The 12,756-nt window shown below is 33.6% G+C and overlaps 5 protein-coding genes and 1 long non-coding RNA gene across 9 annotated transcripts in view; 2 read left to right on the top strand and 4 right to left on the bottom strand.

Annotated features, from left to right (window-relative positions):
* LOC122627462 (40S ribosomal protein S8) overlaps positions 1-478 on the bottom strand; it is a 3,507-nt gene extending 3,029 nt beyond the window's left edge. The window contains exon 1 of the mRNA XM_043808562.1: positions 455-478. Within this exon, the coding sequence (XP_043664497.1) occupies positions 455-458 (4 nt within the window). The 5' untranslated portion in view covers positions 459-478. The remainder of the gene's footprint in view (positions 1-454) is intronic.
* Positions 479-1,334: 856 nt separating this feature from the next.
* LOC122628156 (glutamate-rich WD repeat-containing protein 1) lies at positions 1,335-3,355 on the top strand. The gene is made up of 4 exons (XM_043810111.1): positions 1,335-1,441; positions 1,703-2,198; positions 2,322-2,729; positions 2,803-3,355. The coding sequence occupies exons 2-4, from the start codon at positions 1,705-1,707 to the stop codon at positions 3,290-3,292; spliced, it is 1,392 nt and encodes a 463-aa protein (XP_043666046.1). The 5' UTR covers positions 1,335-1,441; positions 1,703-1,704; the 3' UTR covers positions 3,293-3,355.
* On the bottom strand, positions 2,258-6,142 carry LOC122628154 (mismatch repair endonuclease PMS2). Its single transcript, XM_043810109.1, has 5 exons — positions 5,893-6,142; positions 5,647-5,806; positions 4,262-5,490; positions 3,927-4,176; positions 2,258-3,841 (listed from the first exon to the last, which is right to left on the bottom strand). The coding sequence occupies exons 1-5, from the start codon at positions 5,977-5,979 to the stop codon at positions 3,513-3,515; spliced, it is 2,055 nt and encodes a 684-aa protein (XP_043666044.1). The 5' UTR covers positions 5,980-6,142; the 3' UTR covers positions 2,258-3,512.
* Positions 6,143-6,275: 133 nt separating this feature from the next.
* On the bottom strand, positions 6,276-7,543 carry LOC122628157 (NADH dehydrogenase [ubiquinone] flavoprotein 2, mitochondrial). Its single transcript, XM_043810112.1, has 4 exons — positions 7,386-7,543; positions 7,172-7,234; positions 6,640-7,098; positions 6,276-6,552 (listed from the first exon to the last, which is right to left on the bottom strand). Exons 1-4 carry the CDS (start codon positions 7,440-7,442, stop codon positions 6,379-6,381), a joined length of 753 nt encoding a protein of 250 aa, XP_043666047.1. The 5' UTR covers positions 7,443-7,543; the 3' UTR covers positions 6,276-6,378.
* Positions 7,544-7,631: 88 nt separating this feature from the next.
* LOC122628158 overlaps positions 7,632-12,756 on the top strand; it is a 74,716-nt gene continuing 69,591 nt past the window's right edge. Inside the window, exon 1 of the long non-coding RNA XR_006326987.1 lies at positions 7,632-8,042. This is a non-coding gene — a long non-coding RNA (uncharacterized LOC122628158). The remainder of the gene's footprint in view (positions 8,043-12,756) is intronic.
* Positions 9,490-12,756, bottom strand: part of LOC122628150 (netrin-1-like) — a 107,366-nt gene continuing 104,099 nt past the window's right edge. Inside the window, exons 6-8 of one of the 4 annotated variants that reach the window (XR_006326986.1) lie at positions 12,474-12,684; positions 12,134-12,350; positions 9,490-12,095 (exon numbers count right to left, since the gene is read on the bottom strand). Coding sequence is in view for 1 of the 4 variants with exons in the window: in XM_043810104.1 (XP_043666039.1) it covers positions 12,206-12,350; positions 12,474-12,684 (356 nt within the window). In the remaining 3 variants the exon portion in view is untranslated. Of the gene's footprint in view, positions 12,351-12,473; positions 12,685-12,756 lie in introns of all 4 variants that reach the window. The other 3 variants (XR_006326985.1, XR_006326984.1, XM_043810104.1) reach the window with 3 other exon arrangements.

The raw sequence follows: 12,756 nt of genomic DNA on the forward strand, positions 1-12,756 counted from the left end.
CCTCTTTCCACCAGTTGCTCTCCTCTTATGCCAATGATCGCGTGATATACCTATCCATTACAATTATCTTTTATATACATTTTGCTTCGACATACACAAGATCTCATTACCAACTTCGAACAATCCAAATGTTTACGCAATTCAATATAGTGTCATTTTTAATAAATTTGAAAAGATATATTCAAATAGAAGGAATAATGTTAATTAACTCTACATTAATTCATATTTTTATACGGTATAAAATATTGTATAAGAATTTTGAAAACTGTTTCTAACCATTAAAAGCCGATATAATTTAAACAAACTTTTCTGACAAATATCCAAATAATATAACAACGAATCTTTAGATTATTACATTATATACAAATTTTTCGTATTTTGGGAAGATGTTTTTCATGGAAAAATACAGATGTAATTCGATAAAAACAAACTCTCGTAAAACGGAGAAACTCACCCATCTCGTCGGATTAAAAAAGAAACATAGAAGGACTAAATGTCACTGAGATAGTTTTCCGTTTAATGCTTATGCTTCATTCACATGTACACTATACGTATATCTAATCGCGGTATGAACCCAACTCATATATAAATAAATCTAACTCACAGAATTGTATCAAAAAAACAATATAATCATTAAATTGTCAATATTAACAATGTCTATATACTTCATTTTAATAATTAATTCCTTCACTAATTCAAATGTGTCATCAAATTTCAGCCAATATCTTGCCATTTCCTCTTTTCGAATATCATTGAGTGAATTTCGAAAAGAGGAACTATTAAACATGTACAAATAAATGATGAGTAAGAATTTTATTTACAATTACTTACCCTTAAACTTTCGAATATTATAGGATTTAAATTATATATAACATTTGCTTTGTGAATATCATAATTTAATTAAATATAATTATATCTCTAGGATTTGAAATTCCCCACAAAAGAGTATATATAGATCATATTTCGAATGGTAGGTTTCCTATAATACTAGATACTAAAATTTATTTATTATATAGATATTAATAATATATTTATTATTAATTATATTATAGAAATTATTTTTATTCGGTGTATCATTTAATAACAGTATGTATTTATATAACAGTTTGTTGCGAATAATTTCTTACAAATTCGGTATGATTTCTAATATATTATGGTTAATCTAGTGAAAAGTATCGCTTGTAAGATATATTTAACGTGTATTTGTCGAACAATCGTTAATAGAATTTACAAAAAATATTTGTAGAAATAAAATGAAAAAAAATCACAGTTAACATTTTATTTATTGATTTAATCAATTTTTATATTATTGTTCTATTGATGTCATTTACTATGTTCAAATATAGGTGGCGGTAGTAGATCGTACCGCATTTGGAATCTGTCGTATACACGTGTGCACGGTGCAATTAAATAGTATACACAAACTTGAAATTTGTTGAAGGTAAATGAATGTTTGATATTTTTCTAACATTCTTACGCATCTATTAAGTAATATTTAAAATTTAATATTAATTCAATATTATATATATTATTATTAATAATTATGTATGTAATTAGTATCATTTTTTGAGGTTTGAGGTTAATTTCTCTTTGTACAACTCTTAAAGAATTCCGCATTATATTGTATTTATTCACCGATAAGTCGATAAAATTAGCGATAGTCGATATTATTTATTCTTCTTTTTCCTAAATTTTTATAAAGGTATGTCGGAAAAAATGGATCATGAAACAATGAATGATACTGAAGATGAAAGCATGGATAATAGTAGCGAGGATGCGGAAAGTGAAAAAATTACAGAAAATGAAAACGAAGATCAAAACGGTAGTAAAATAGAATCAAAAGTGTATTTACCTGGACAACCTTTAGATGCAGAGGAGGAACTTGTTGTCGATAAATCTACGTATCGTATGTTGCATCATGCACAATCTGGTGCACCGTGTCTTAGCTTTGACGTAATCTTAGATGATCTTGGTAGCGATAGAGAAACTTATCCTCTTAGCATGTACCTGGTTGCTGGTACCCAGGCTGCTAAAGCACATGTAAATAATCTTCTTGTCATGAAAATGTCAAATTTGCATGGCATAAAAGATATAGATTCGGAAGATGAATCGAGTGATTCTGAAGATGAAAATAATGAACGGATTCCTGTTATGACGGTTGCTCCAATTAAACATCAAGGGTGTGTTAATAGAGTAAGGTAAATGTATAAATATATAAAATTAATATATTGTTTATATATATTCATTGTATGATATATAATTTCAAATACATATTATTATTAATACGTTTATATAAAATGCAACCATAACAAAATTTTTAGATGTACACAAATTGAACATACAACGTTAGCAGCAAGTTGGAGTGAATTAGGTCGAGTAAACCTTTGGAATTTGAATGAACAATTAAAAGCAGTTGATAATACTGCGTCGCTTCTTTCGTATCGTAAAAGATGTGAGAAACCTGATGGTGGTGTAAAACCATTGTTTACTTTTAATGGACATCTTACAGAAGGATATGGTCTTGATTGGTGTCCTACAGAAAAAGGCACATTAGCTTCTGGAGACTGTAAGGGTAATATACACATATGGCGCATCAGTGGAAATGATACTAGTGCAACTTGGCAAGTCGATCAAAGGCCGTATAATTCACATGCACCATATAGCGTAGAAGATATTCAGTGGTCTCCTAATGAAAGAAATGTTTTGGCTTCTTGTTCGGTCGATAAAAGGTTTTCTATTATATATATTACTTAAAAATATTAGTACGTGCTTCCAATTGAAAGAGATTTTCTTTCTGTATAGTATAAAGATATGGGATACAAGGGTCAGCCCACAATCCGCGTGTATGCTATCGGTCTCTGGAACACACACTGCAGATATTAATGTTATTTCTTGGAATCGCAAAGAAAATCAATTCCTTGTGTCTGGAGGAGATGATGGATTACTTTGCATATGGGACTTGAGGGAATTTAGTCCAAATGGATCAACTCCTCTTGCAACTTTTAAACAACACACCGCACCTGTAACAACCGTAGAATGGCATCCTCAAGAAGCCACTGTGTTTGCATCAGGTGGTGCAGATGATCAAATCGCGCAATGGGATCTGTCAGTAGAAGTAGATCATTCGGAAGAATCCAAAGACAATGAAATAACAGATTTACCTCCACAGTTATTGTTTATACATCAAGGTCAAACAGACATTAAGGAATTACATTGGCATCCACAGTGTCCTGGTACTATAATATCGACGGCACATTCTGGGTACAATATATTTCGTACTATTAGTGTCTAATGAATTTATAATTTTAATTATATATTGTCAAAATATTCAAAAGAATATACTTTTTGTAATTTCCTTCGTGCTTTTTAATTAATTTTAACGTAATTTTAAAGTAATTATGCCACTTTTGTAATACGTTATTATAAGTATTACAAAATGCTACTTATTCAAGAGTAAAAAATTTATTTCTCGATTGACTCTTGTATCTCTTAGGTAAAACATCTGTTTAATGCTATCTATTCATTAAAAATAAAGAAAATAGATGTCGTATTGTAGGTCTACCATGTGGACAATTCCAAGGATTTTTCATTTGACTCATTTGTATCATTAATTTCTGCATTTCTGTATTATTTAACGCAGTACCGATCATAACTGCGCTACGACATGCTCTTGATGCTAACATTTGCCGAACTCGACTTGGACGAGGGATTTCCGAAGAAACTTTATTTTCTATCACTCCTTCTTTGATCAAAAAAATTAATTCTTCTATATCTCCTTGTCCAAATTGCCAGCCACCACTAACTGGCATTCCGATTAATTCTACACGTTGTCCGACGTTACCTGAAAAAAAAAAAAAAAAAAAATAATAATAATTTTTAATTATTGCATCTTATAAATAAAATATCGTTTTTCATAATTAGTATACCTTCGGTATTTATTTTAAATTCGAAACCATTACTTTCGAATATTTCTCGTTGTTCTATGAGAATAGTTTCATTTAAAGATGAAAGATTTAAAGGTTTAGGAATAATTAATTTCTGTGTTTTCAGTTTCGTCTCATTACTTAATTTTTCAAAACGAAACTTTTCGTCTGTTGCATGCTGATCAATTATGAAAAGATCATTTTCTAACAGAGCTATAATAAAACCTAAATTGAATTGTCCTATAATCTCCATCTGTAACATAATATATCTTATGATCTATATATTTATAGAAACAATTAGAATGCAGAACAGATTATTATACAGATATTATAATAACCTTTGTAAATGATTCTTTGGTAAGTTCTCTTTGTAGTTCTTTCTCAGCTTCGTTATTCTGATCAGCTTCTATTCGTACTTTGTACTTCAATTTTCCTTTTTTAATAACATCATTCTTAGATGCATTCTTTTTTTCATAAAATTTTTCTTTTACTTTTTCTATATTGATAGGTATCTCAATGTTTAACAATTTTTCTACAACTTCGTTGTTTTCTTCAAAAGCATTATTTGTTTTTACGTGCGTTTCTTTTTCATCTTTTTTTTCAACATTTTCAGATCTATGAAAAATTTGTATTCTTTTTGCTGGTGGATCTTCGTAAGTATTAGAAGCTACTCTTTTGAATCCAAAATTTAATTCTGTCAATGCTTTTACAGTAAAATTTCCTTGCATGGATTCCCATTTTTTTATCAGATTAAATTTAATAGAGGCTAAAATTATTTTTTCTTGTGTGAACAAAATAGTTCTTTTGTCTGGTGTAACATTAACATCGGCGCATTCTTGATTTAATTTTAAATTCAAAAATATAAAAGGATATTGTTTATTGTTATATTTATGATATATGTGGTTAATTAGTTTATTTATTTTTGTAAGATCACAAGGTCGTCCGTTTACATAAAAAAATTGTCTATCAGGACTAGAACGACCACAGGTATGATCACAGCTGCTAACATAACATTCCCAATCAAAGTCTATCTTAGAATTATTCGGTAGATTGTATTCTTCCAGAGTTGTTTCATCAGGCGGTTGTAATTCAATTTGGATCAAACCGTCAACAGATTTTTTACCAAAAACAGCAATAATATTTTTAAGAACGCTATCTGCATTTGCCGTGCTTATGATAAGATTAGAAGATTTTCCCGAGATTGTATTCGTACATGTTATTTTTGCATTAACGGAAACTAAACAGTAACTGTATAGTATTTGAATAGTACGTGTATATTCCTTTTTTATATTTCTATGAAATTCTTTTGCTCTTACTGGAAGATTTTTAAATATATTTTTTACATGAACCGATGTTCCTTTTTCTCTGGCACATATTTCTTTCTTTTTTAATAAACCATTCCTATCAAATTCTAACTTAAATCCGTGTTCATTGATCAAATGCCTGGTTACGATACTTAAATCACCTAATGCACATAATGAACTTAGAGCTTCTCCACGAAATCCAAATGTATTTACTTCTGTTAAGTCCGAAAATTCGCGGAGTTTAGACGTATAATGTTTTAAACCTGTTTTGTTATAAAAAAAAATTTTAATTTTTTTGAAATACTTCCATCTATCATATAGTTTAATCGTAAACAAATTTACTTTATGGAGTGATATCATAAGAAGTGCTTCTTAAAAAATTATGAATTCTTATTATATATTTTTATTTAATCACTGACCTAATCCTTCAAAATCTTGTTCTTCAACTCCACTTCCATTGTCTGAGACAGTTATACATGTTTTTCCATAATCTGTTAATTTTACATCAACAATTGTAGCTCCACTGTCTAAGCTATTTTCAACTAATTCTTTTACAGCAATTGAGAGATCGATCACTACCTATATAATTACATAGTTCTACGTTAAAAATATTGTGAGACTAATAATAAATATAAACTAATCTTTTGTTCAACGGTTAACCTTACCTGTCCAGAACAAATACGATGTATCGTTTCTTTGTTTATCGCTTCGATCTTTTGTGATTTTTCTGTTGTTGCAATTGGTTCATACATTTTACTTCAATGTTTAATAAAAAAAAGTTAATTTGGTAGATATATCTTTTATAAATCTTTTACTTTCAATACGACTTAGCAGAGAAAACGACAGGACGAGAAATGCCGAGAATTTTACCGGGCTAATAACTACATTGTTTCTATCGCATACTTTTTGAAAATTGTAAAAATATTTATATATATATATTTTTTTTTCTTAGTTGGTCTTTCGTAATCGCTGAGAACTGTATTATTTCTCACACAAAAAGATGTATTTTTTTATAATATTCAATTTTATAAAAAATTAACATATTAAATATATGGCTATTTTTCCATCATTGGAAACTTTATTTATAAACTTTTTGGACATTCCTAAATCATTTACATACATCACACACTAAATTTGTATTTACATTTGTTTTATAGATCTGATCTGATCTTAAATCCTGGTCCCGGAGGTGGAGTTTTCAAGGACGTTAATCCACCAGCTGGATCTGCAGCAAATCTAGGCGAATCTTGAGGACCAGGCGGTGGTCTTTCACCTTTCTTTAACGCGTTAATTATTCTTGCCGCGCTCTCAGGAGTCAAATCTTCCTATCGAGATAAATAAAATCAGGTAATAAGATTAAGTTTTCTACCGGTAGAATTATTTATAAAAAAGGAAAATTTATAATCACTTACATAATAATCGTCATTAACTTGGAACATTGGTGCGTTGGCGCATGCTCCTAAACATTCTACCTCCGATACTGTAAATAATTTATCTTCAGAAGTGCAACCAAGTTCGCAACATGCAGCTTCGGTTACTGCATTTACTATAGAATCTGAATCTCGCAACCAGCATGGAGTACAAGTACAAATTTGTACATGATATTTCCCTATCGGATTTCTGTTAAACATTGTATAGAAGGTAGCAACTTCGTAAACACGCATACGTGGTACATTGAGAATCTCTGCAACTTTATGCATAGCAGAGAGTGGTAGCCAACCGTGTTGTCTTTGAGCTAAATCCAATAGAGGTATCATCGCACCACGTTTGTGACCTTCTGGATAAATTTTGAGAAGAGCTTCGATACGTTTTTTGTTTGCTTCATTAAACTCGAAGGGTGTATTGGGGTTATTATATTCGGTATCTCTATGCTACAATTTAAAGATAATGTTACTACGTTTGAAGTAAAGCTGTCAAGAATTTAATAAAAATATTATAACGTACATTGAACAGCTGTTCGGATGCATGGCTAGAAGACGTTTGTATTCCTCTGCTCTTTGTAGAAGCCTATAGAAAAATCGGGTAATAATTGTCAAACAGAAACAATTATTTTAATATGATTCGAAGGTTACATAAGGTATAGTTGGATCATATTTAATAAAAATTAAATTAATAATTTCAAAAAAATAACAAATTTTTTTTATATATAATTACGTACTAAAAGCGTACGAAGTACACGAAGAGATGTTAACATATTTAGAGAAGTTGAATACATCCAAGAATACACTAATTTTTCGTTATTTTGTTAATCGATGTTTTTGATAGTTTGGTTATAACGTAACCATAATAGACGGTAGATGGCGTACGTACGAGTTAAATTTTATATATACCTTTCTATCAAAAGTAACGTAAACAAACAATACACAATATGTAATTTAATTATTGTTCGGAAAGACGACGAGATTAAATAGTGAACCAAAAGAGAAAAATATAAATAAAGACAACTTTTAATAAGACGTTAGTCTCTTGCGATACTTCGAAGCGTTACCGTCATCGTCTTTTGCTTATTCAAAAGTATTTATTCACGTATAATGTGATATAGAGTTTTAGTTAGATTTAAAAGTTTAAAAAGTTGATACGTAGAATATCGGTTATTAGAAATATGCATTTATGAAGTCACGTGATATCAGTGAATTAATGAACAGCCAATCGGATCACGGTCGGTCCGAAATTCTTCTCATTTTCGCGGCAACAAGGCGACCATGTTGTTACCGGAACGTTGTGATCCAAATATTTTTTACTTTCCCAACAATTGATTTTCAACAACATGAAATTTTCATCTAGATCATGCAGGAAAACGATCCTAGAATAACAGGTATTGTTAACTAATATTTTTTCAACGATATTCAATATTTTCCTAGCATTTGTTCGACTGATTCCCTGACTCGTAAGAAAATGATCTGTCGATGCTTATAAAGTTGAAATAATTTGAATTTTAGCTGGTAATTTGCGTCGAAACGAATTATTTGAATCGCAGGGAGCATAATTTCATGTAATTATAGATTATCTGTAATAATATAGATTGTTCTATTCGATATCGATATATAGGTTATAAATCGCAATAGAGAGAAAATTTTTCCACGAAAAAGAATATATTCTCTAATTATATAGTAGCCATTTTTTTTTTTTTTTTCTTTAAATTCGCCAAGTAACTCCAATGATATTTTATTTTAACGATTTTAACTTTATAAGAAAGTCGGTTTTCGATGACTGGTCGGTAAATATTCGTTCGTAGATCTACTTTATCCGATGAACGATTGATTCATTTGAGCAAGACACAATGTTATTATCGATAGAGTATTATGGTAATGCAGATTTCTTTTTTTCCGATTAGAAATCGATCCAAGTTTTATAAATCCATTACGTTACGTTACGGTCGATAAGTTTGGTAGATCGTTAACTTTGCTATTTAGCTCGCTACGTGGCGTTACCGATATCAAAAAACGATATATGAATTTGTTTATCCGTCTCGTAGAAATGGAATACTTGGCTTAGTTGGAATATCGTTAAGCGAATAAATGAAGTAAGGATTCTAGACTTTCTTTCATACGCATTGCATTTTATTTCTCGTACAACTAGTCACATTTATTACATCACAATACACAACGGTACATCTAATAATTTAATCGCGTCTAAGTTCCATAATTGTGTGGTACAGTAGTAGCAATCGATATAATAATTTGGAGGTATAAATAGCACACTTAATGTGACATCGCGTATATTCTACGATATATTGGCATGATCGGAAATCCTTTAACATTCGTTTCCTCTTATTCGTGCTGCGCTAGCGATCGTCGATCGAATGAATAAATCGTCGAATATATATATTCGACGGAATAAAACAACGATGGAATATAAGATATGAAATATAAAGTGTATCGTCGCGTTAACGAATGGCTCCTCTATTTAAATAAGACAATGATCTCTCTTTTTCAAGAAGAAAAAATAACGAATTAGAAAAGCTAAAAGATCGTTAAGGAGATCTATGAAAAAGTGTTACAGATCGACGATCAAAAATTGGAGGAGGATCGCGCGCCGTTTCGATCTTTTCTCTTCGGTCTTTTTTTTTTTGTTACTAACTGTCGCCAGCTAAACTGCGAATATACGATATAACTTTTTTCTTGAATCTTAATCTAAATAGCGTTATCTTATAGTTGGTACATTTTATACATGTAATTCTAGCGTAGACGACGGAGACAGACAATCGGATCTTGCGCAGTTCTCTCTTTCTCTTTTTTTATTTCTCTCTTTCTCTCTCTCTCTCTCTCTCTCTCTCTCTCTCTCTCTCTCTTTCTTTGAACGGTCGCATATTTTCATCTCGCGTCGCCTTGCAACCAGTTGCACGTGTCGCATATCGCATATCGACAGCATCCGAAGCGAATTGCGAAGATCGCAAATCTTCGATACGCGTTTTGCCCGTAAACGATATACCTTTTCTCGATCGTCTTTAGAGAGCAAGCAAGTAAGTAAGTACGTGTGAGCGTCGCCGATCGAAAGTAGCGTTTCTCGTTCTAGACTTTCTCATTATACGCGAAGGTACATGTACACGCTTATGTCCTTCCGAGGAAACACGGGCCTTCCTTCTTTTTCTGTTCCTGGCACCAAGAAAATTAACGGTCGTCGTGCTTAGGAACTTGATTTTATCGATTATCATGGATCGATCTTGAAATATCCTCGTGATGTCGAACCTAAGTAACCTATAACGTCTCTTAACGATATATCAAGAATTTGTTTTTTTCTTTTTTGTATTTTCTAAAAACCCGCCGAATTTTCAATATCTTCTGTATCACGTTAGGCTCGAAGAATGCATACGATCGATCATAAAACGGGCTGATATTCTCTCGTTTCGACGCGTCGATCCATCGATCCGTGGAACGGACGATCGCCGGCAGTGATCGATAAAGGCAGTGTAGTTATATTGCGACGCGTTTCTTCGGCTGCTTAGCCTCTCTACCATTTCTTTTCATCTACATACATAAGTAAGTCATTAATAATACATAATATCAGCTAGAAAAAGGTCTTAATAATTTATATAGAAAATGTACAAGAAAATCTACATTCAACGAACGCGTGTAATCATTACTTTTTGTTTTTTTCTTTTTCTGTTGTTTTTGTTTTCTTTTTCTTTTTTTTTTTCGCGCGCGCGCGTGTGTGTACGTGTGTGTACGAGCGTGTGTACGCAAATACTTGTATGATCGTGTCCACTGTCCGTCTGTATATCTGTCTGTCCGTACGTACGCGTGTATTCGCGTGTGTATGCGTGTGCGCGTGTGTATATATGTGTGTAGGTGCGTGTTGAGCGTAGGATGTTTCGTGTCGTGTCGTGTCGACGCGTTATCGTCGTACGAGCGAAGAAGAATAAATAAATTAAAAAAGAAGAGGCGATGTAGGAGACGGAGTAGGAGGAAGGAGGTGGGCTCGAGGAAAGGCCTCGGGGCTAGCGTATATGGAAGTTTTGTGCCATTTACAGTCGTCGGTCGCACGGTCTTGCGGAATTCTCATGGTTTCGCCGCCGCTCGTCCTTTTATTCGCATTAACGCGAAACGAAAGGAGAAGTCGATCGTTTCAATTTATTTACGGAAATTAAACCTACCGACAATAGTTAAGTAACACTTCGATTTATTCGAAACATTCGAAACATTTATATCGTAAAGGAGTATGACTTTTGCACGTATGTATCTATGTATGTATATATGTATGTATGTATGTATGTATGTATGTATGTATGTATGTATGTATGTATATATATGTATACGTGGTCTTTAAGGTTTCTTAACTTTTATCGGTAAAAATGTATAATGTTGTGTTAAACGCGAAAAGATCGTGTCTTTGGAATCGCGCGAGTCGCGAGACGACACGAGGAGGAAGCGATTTTCTGTGGCTGCGAAATGTCGGCAAGCGGAGGACCGTTTTGGGGCCTTCGTAATCGTGGCTCGTGTCCAACGTATGTCCAAAGCCGACGGTTCTTCGCTCCTTGAGCCCGACAGCACGATATGGCTTTGATGATAATATACGACAGCTAAATATATTCCGTGCCTTGCGCTTAACTCTTCTCGTTTCACTAGCTTGTCCACTTGTTTCTTTCTCTTTCTCTCTCTCTCTTTCTCTTTCTTTTCTTTCTTTTTCTCTCTCTCTTTCTGTCTCTTTTTCTCTCGCTCGCATTCATTTACACACGCATTCATTCTCTCGGGTCGCGTGCTCGTTCATGCTGTCTCTCTTTTTTTTCTTTCTCTCTCTCTCTCTCTCTCTCTCTCACGTTCGCACGCTCGTTTTCGACAGAAGGGTTGAGAACGACTTAAGGCGAGACTGCCGCTACTACTGATGCTGCTGCTGCTGCTGCTGCTGCTGCTGCTGTTGCTGCTACTATTGCCGCCGACACCGCCGCGAGTAAATCAAAATTTGAAGCGTCGAACGCACGAGCTTTACGCGCTTGAAACCTTTATCTTTATCTTCGGTAAACGGTAGCGTCTCGAATAATACCGGCACACCAGTGCGAGATAGTTAATGGTATGGTGGACATCGAGCACGGAAGACGCACGATTATCGATACTCGCGCTGGAAATAATCGAGCTGACGCGCGAGTATGGATATTCGCCTTGGCTTATTTTTTTCTTTATTTTTCTTTTTTTAATTTTTTTTGTTTTGTAATTTTTTTGGGGGATCTTTTTTGTATTTTTTATATTTTTTTTTTGTTTTTTCTTTTTTCTTTCTTTCTTATCGCGGACCGTAAACGGAATCATCGCGAGCGTTCGCGAGTTGAACCACCTATCGATACTCGGGCGGTATTCGCGATTAGAAAAATCAAGGTAGCAGGCTCCTCTATAAAGGCGGGTGGGGCGAATCCTTCTTCGTAATCTTCCTTCGTTCTTTCTCTCTCTCTCTCTCTCTCTCTCTCTCTCTCTCTCTCTCTCTCTCTCTCTCTCTCTCTCTCTCTCTCTCTCTCTACGTCCTCGCATGTGCCGATGACTTGCTGCTCCTTCAATGGCACGATCTTGCTCTACGTTGGAAGCGACGCATTCGACGATGCCATTCGTCGCGCCACTCGATGACGATCGATCTCTGCGTCACAGTGAGACCACCTTGACCTCCACCGTCGCTCTCTTGGCCGAGGATCAAGTACGATCTATGGACACGACGAGAATCAATGTTTTGTTTCTGAGATCTTCAATATATATGTATATACATATATAAAGGATGACACGTTTCTAATATTAATTACCACTCGTTATAATTTGCAAATACTCACTTGTTGGGTTTGATCTTGGGGCATCTGCAAGCCAAATCCGCGGAGTGCACGTACAGTGGTATGTCGCCGCGTCGAATCCTCGAGTTTGGATTCTTTTTGTATATAAAATCGACGTTCAATGTGAAGCGTATCCAAGATGTCCCAGACACGCTACTACCGCTTTGCGAACCATCGCTCTTCTTGTGCCTGTCCGTTATTCTTCCAAGTATAGCTAGAAAAATGGAGACGAATTGTTTCGAATTAACAAACGGTAATACAACACATTTCATTGAAAATCGAGATG

This window comes from Vespula pensylvanica, chromosome 3, assembly GCF_014466175.1.
Source record: "Vespula pensylvanica isolate Volc-1 chromosome 3, ASM1446617v1, whole genome shotgun sequence".
NCBI lineage: Eukaryota > Metazoa > Arthropoda > Insecta > Hymenoptera > Vespidae > Vespula > Vespula pensylvanica.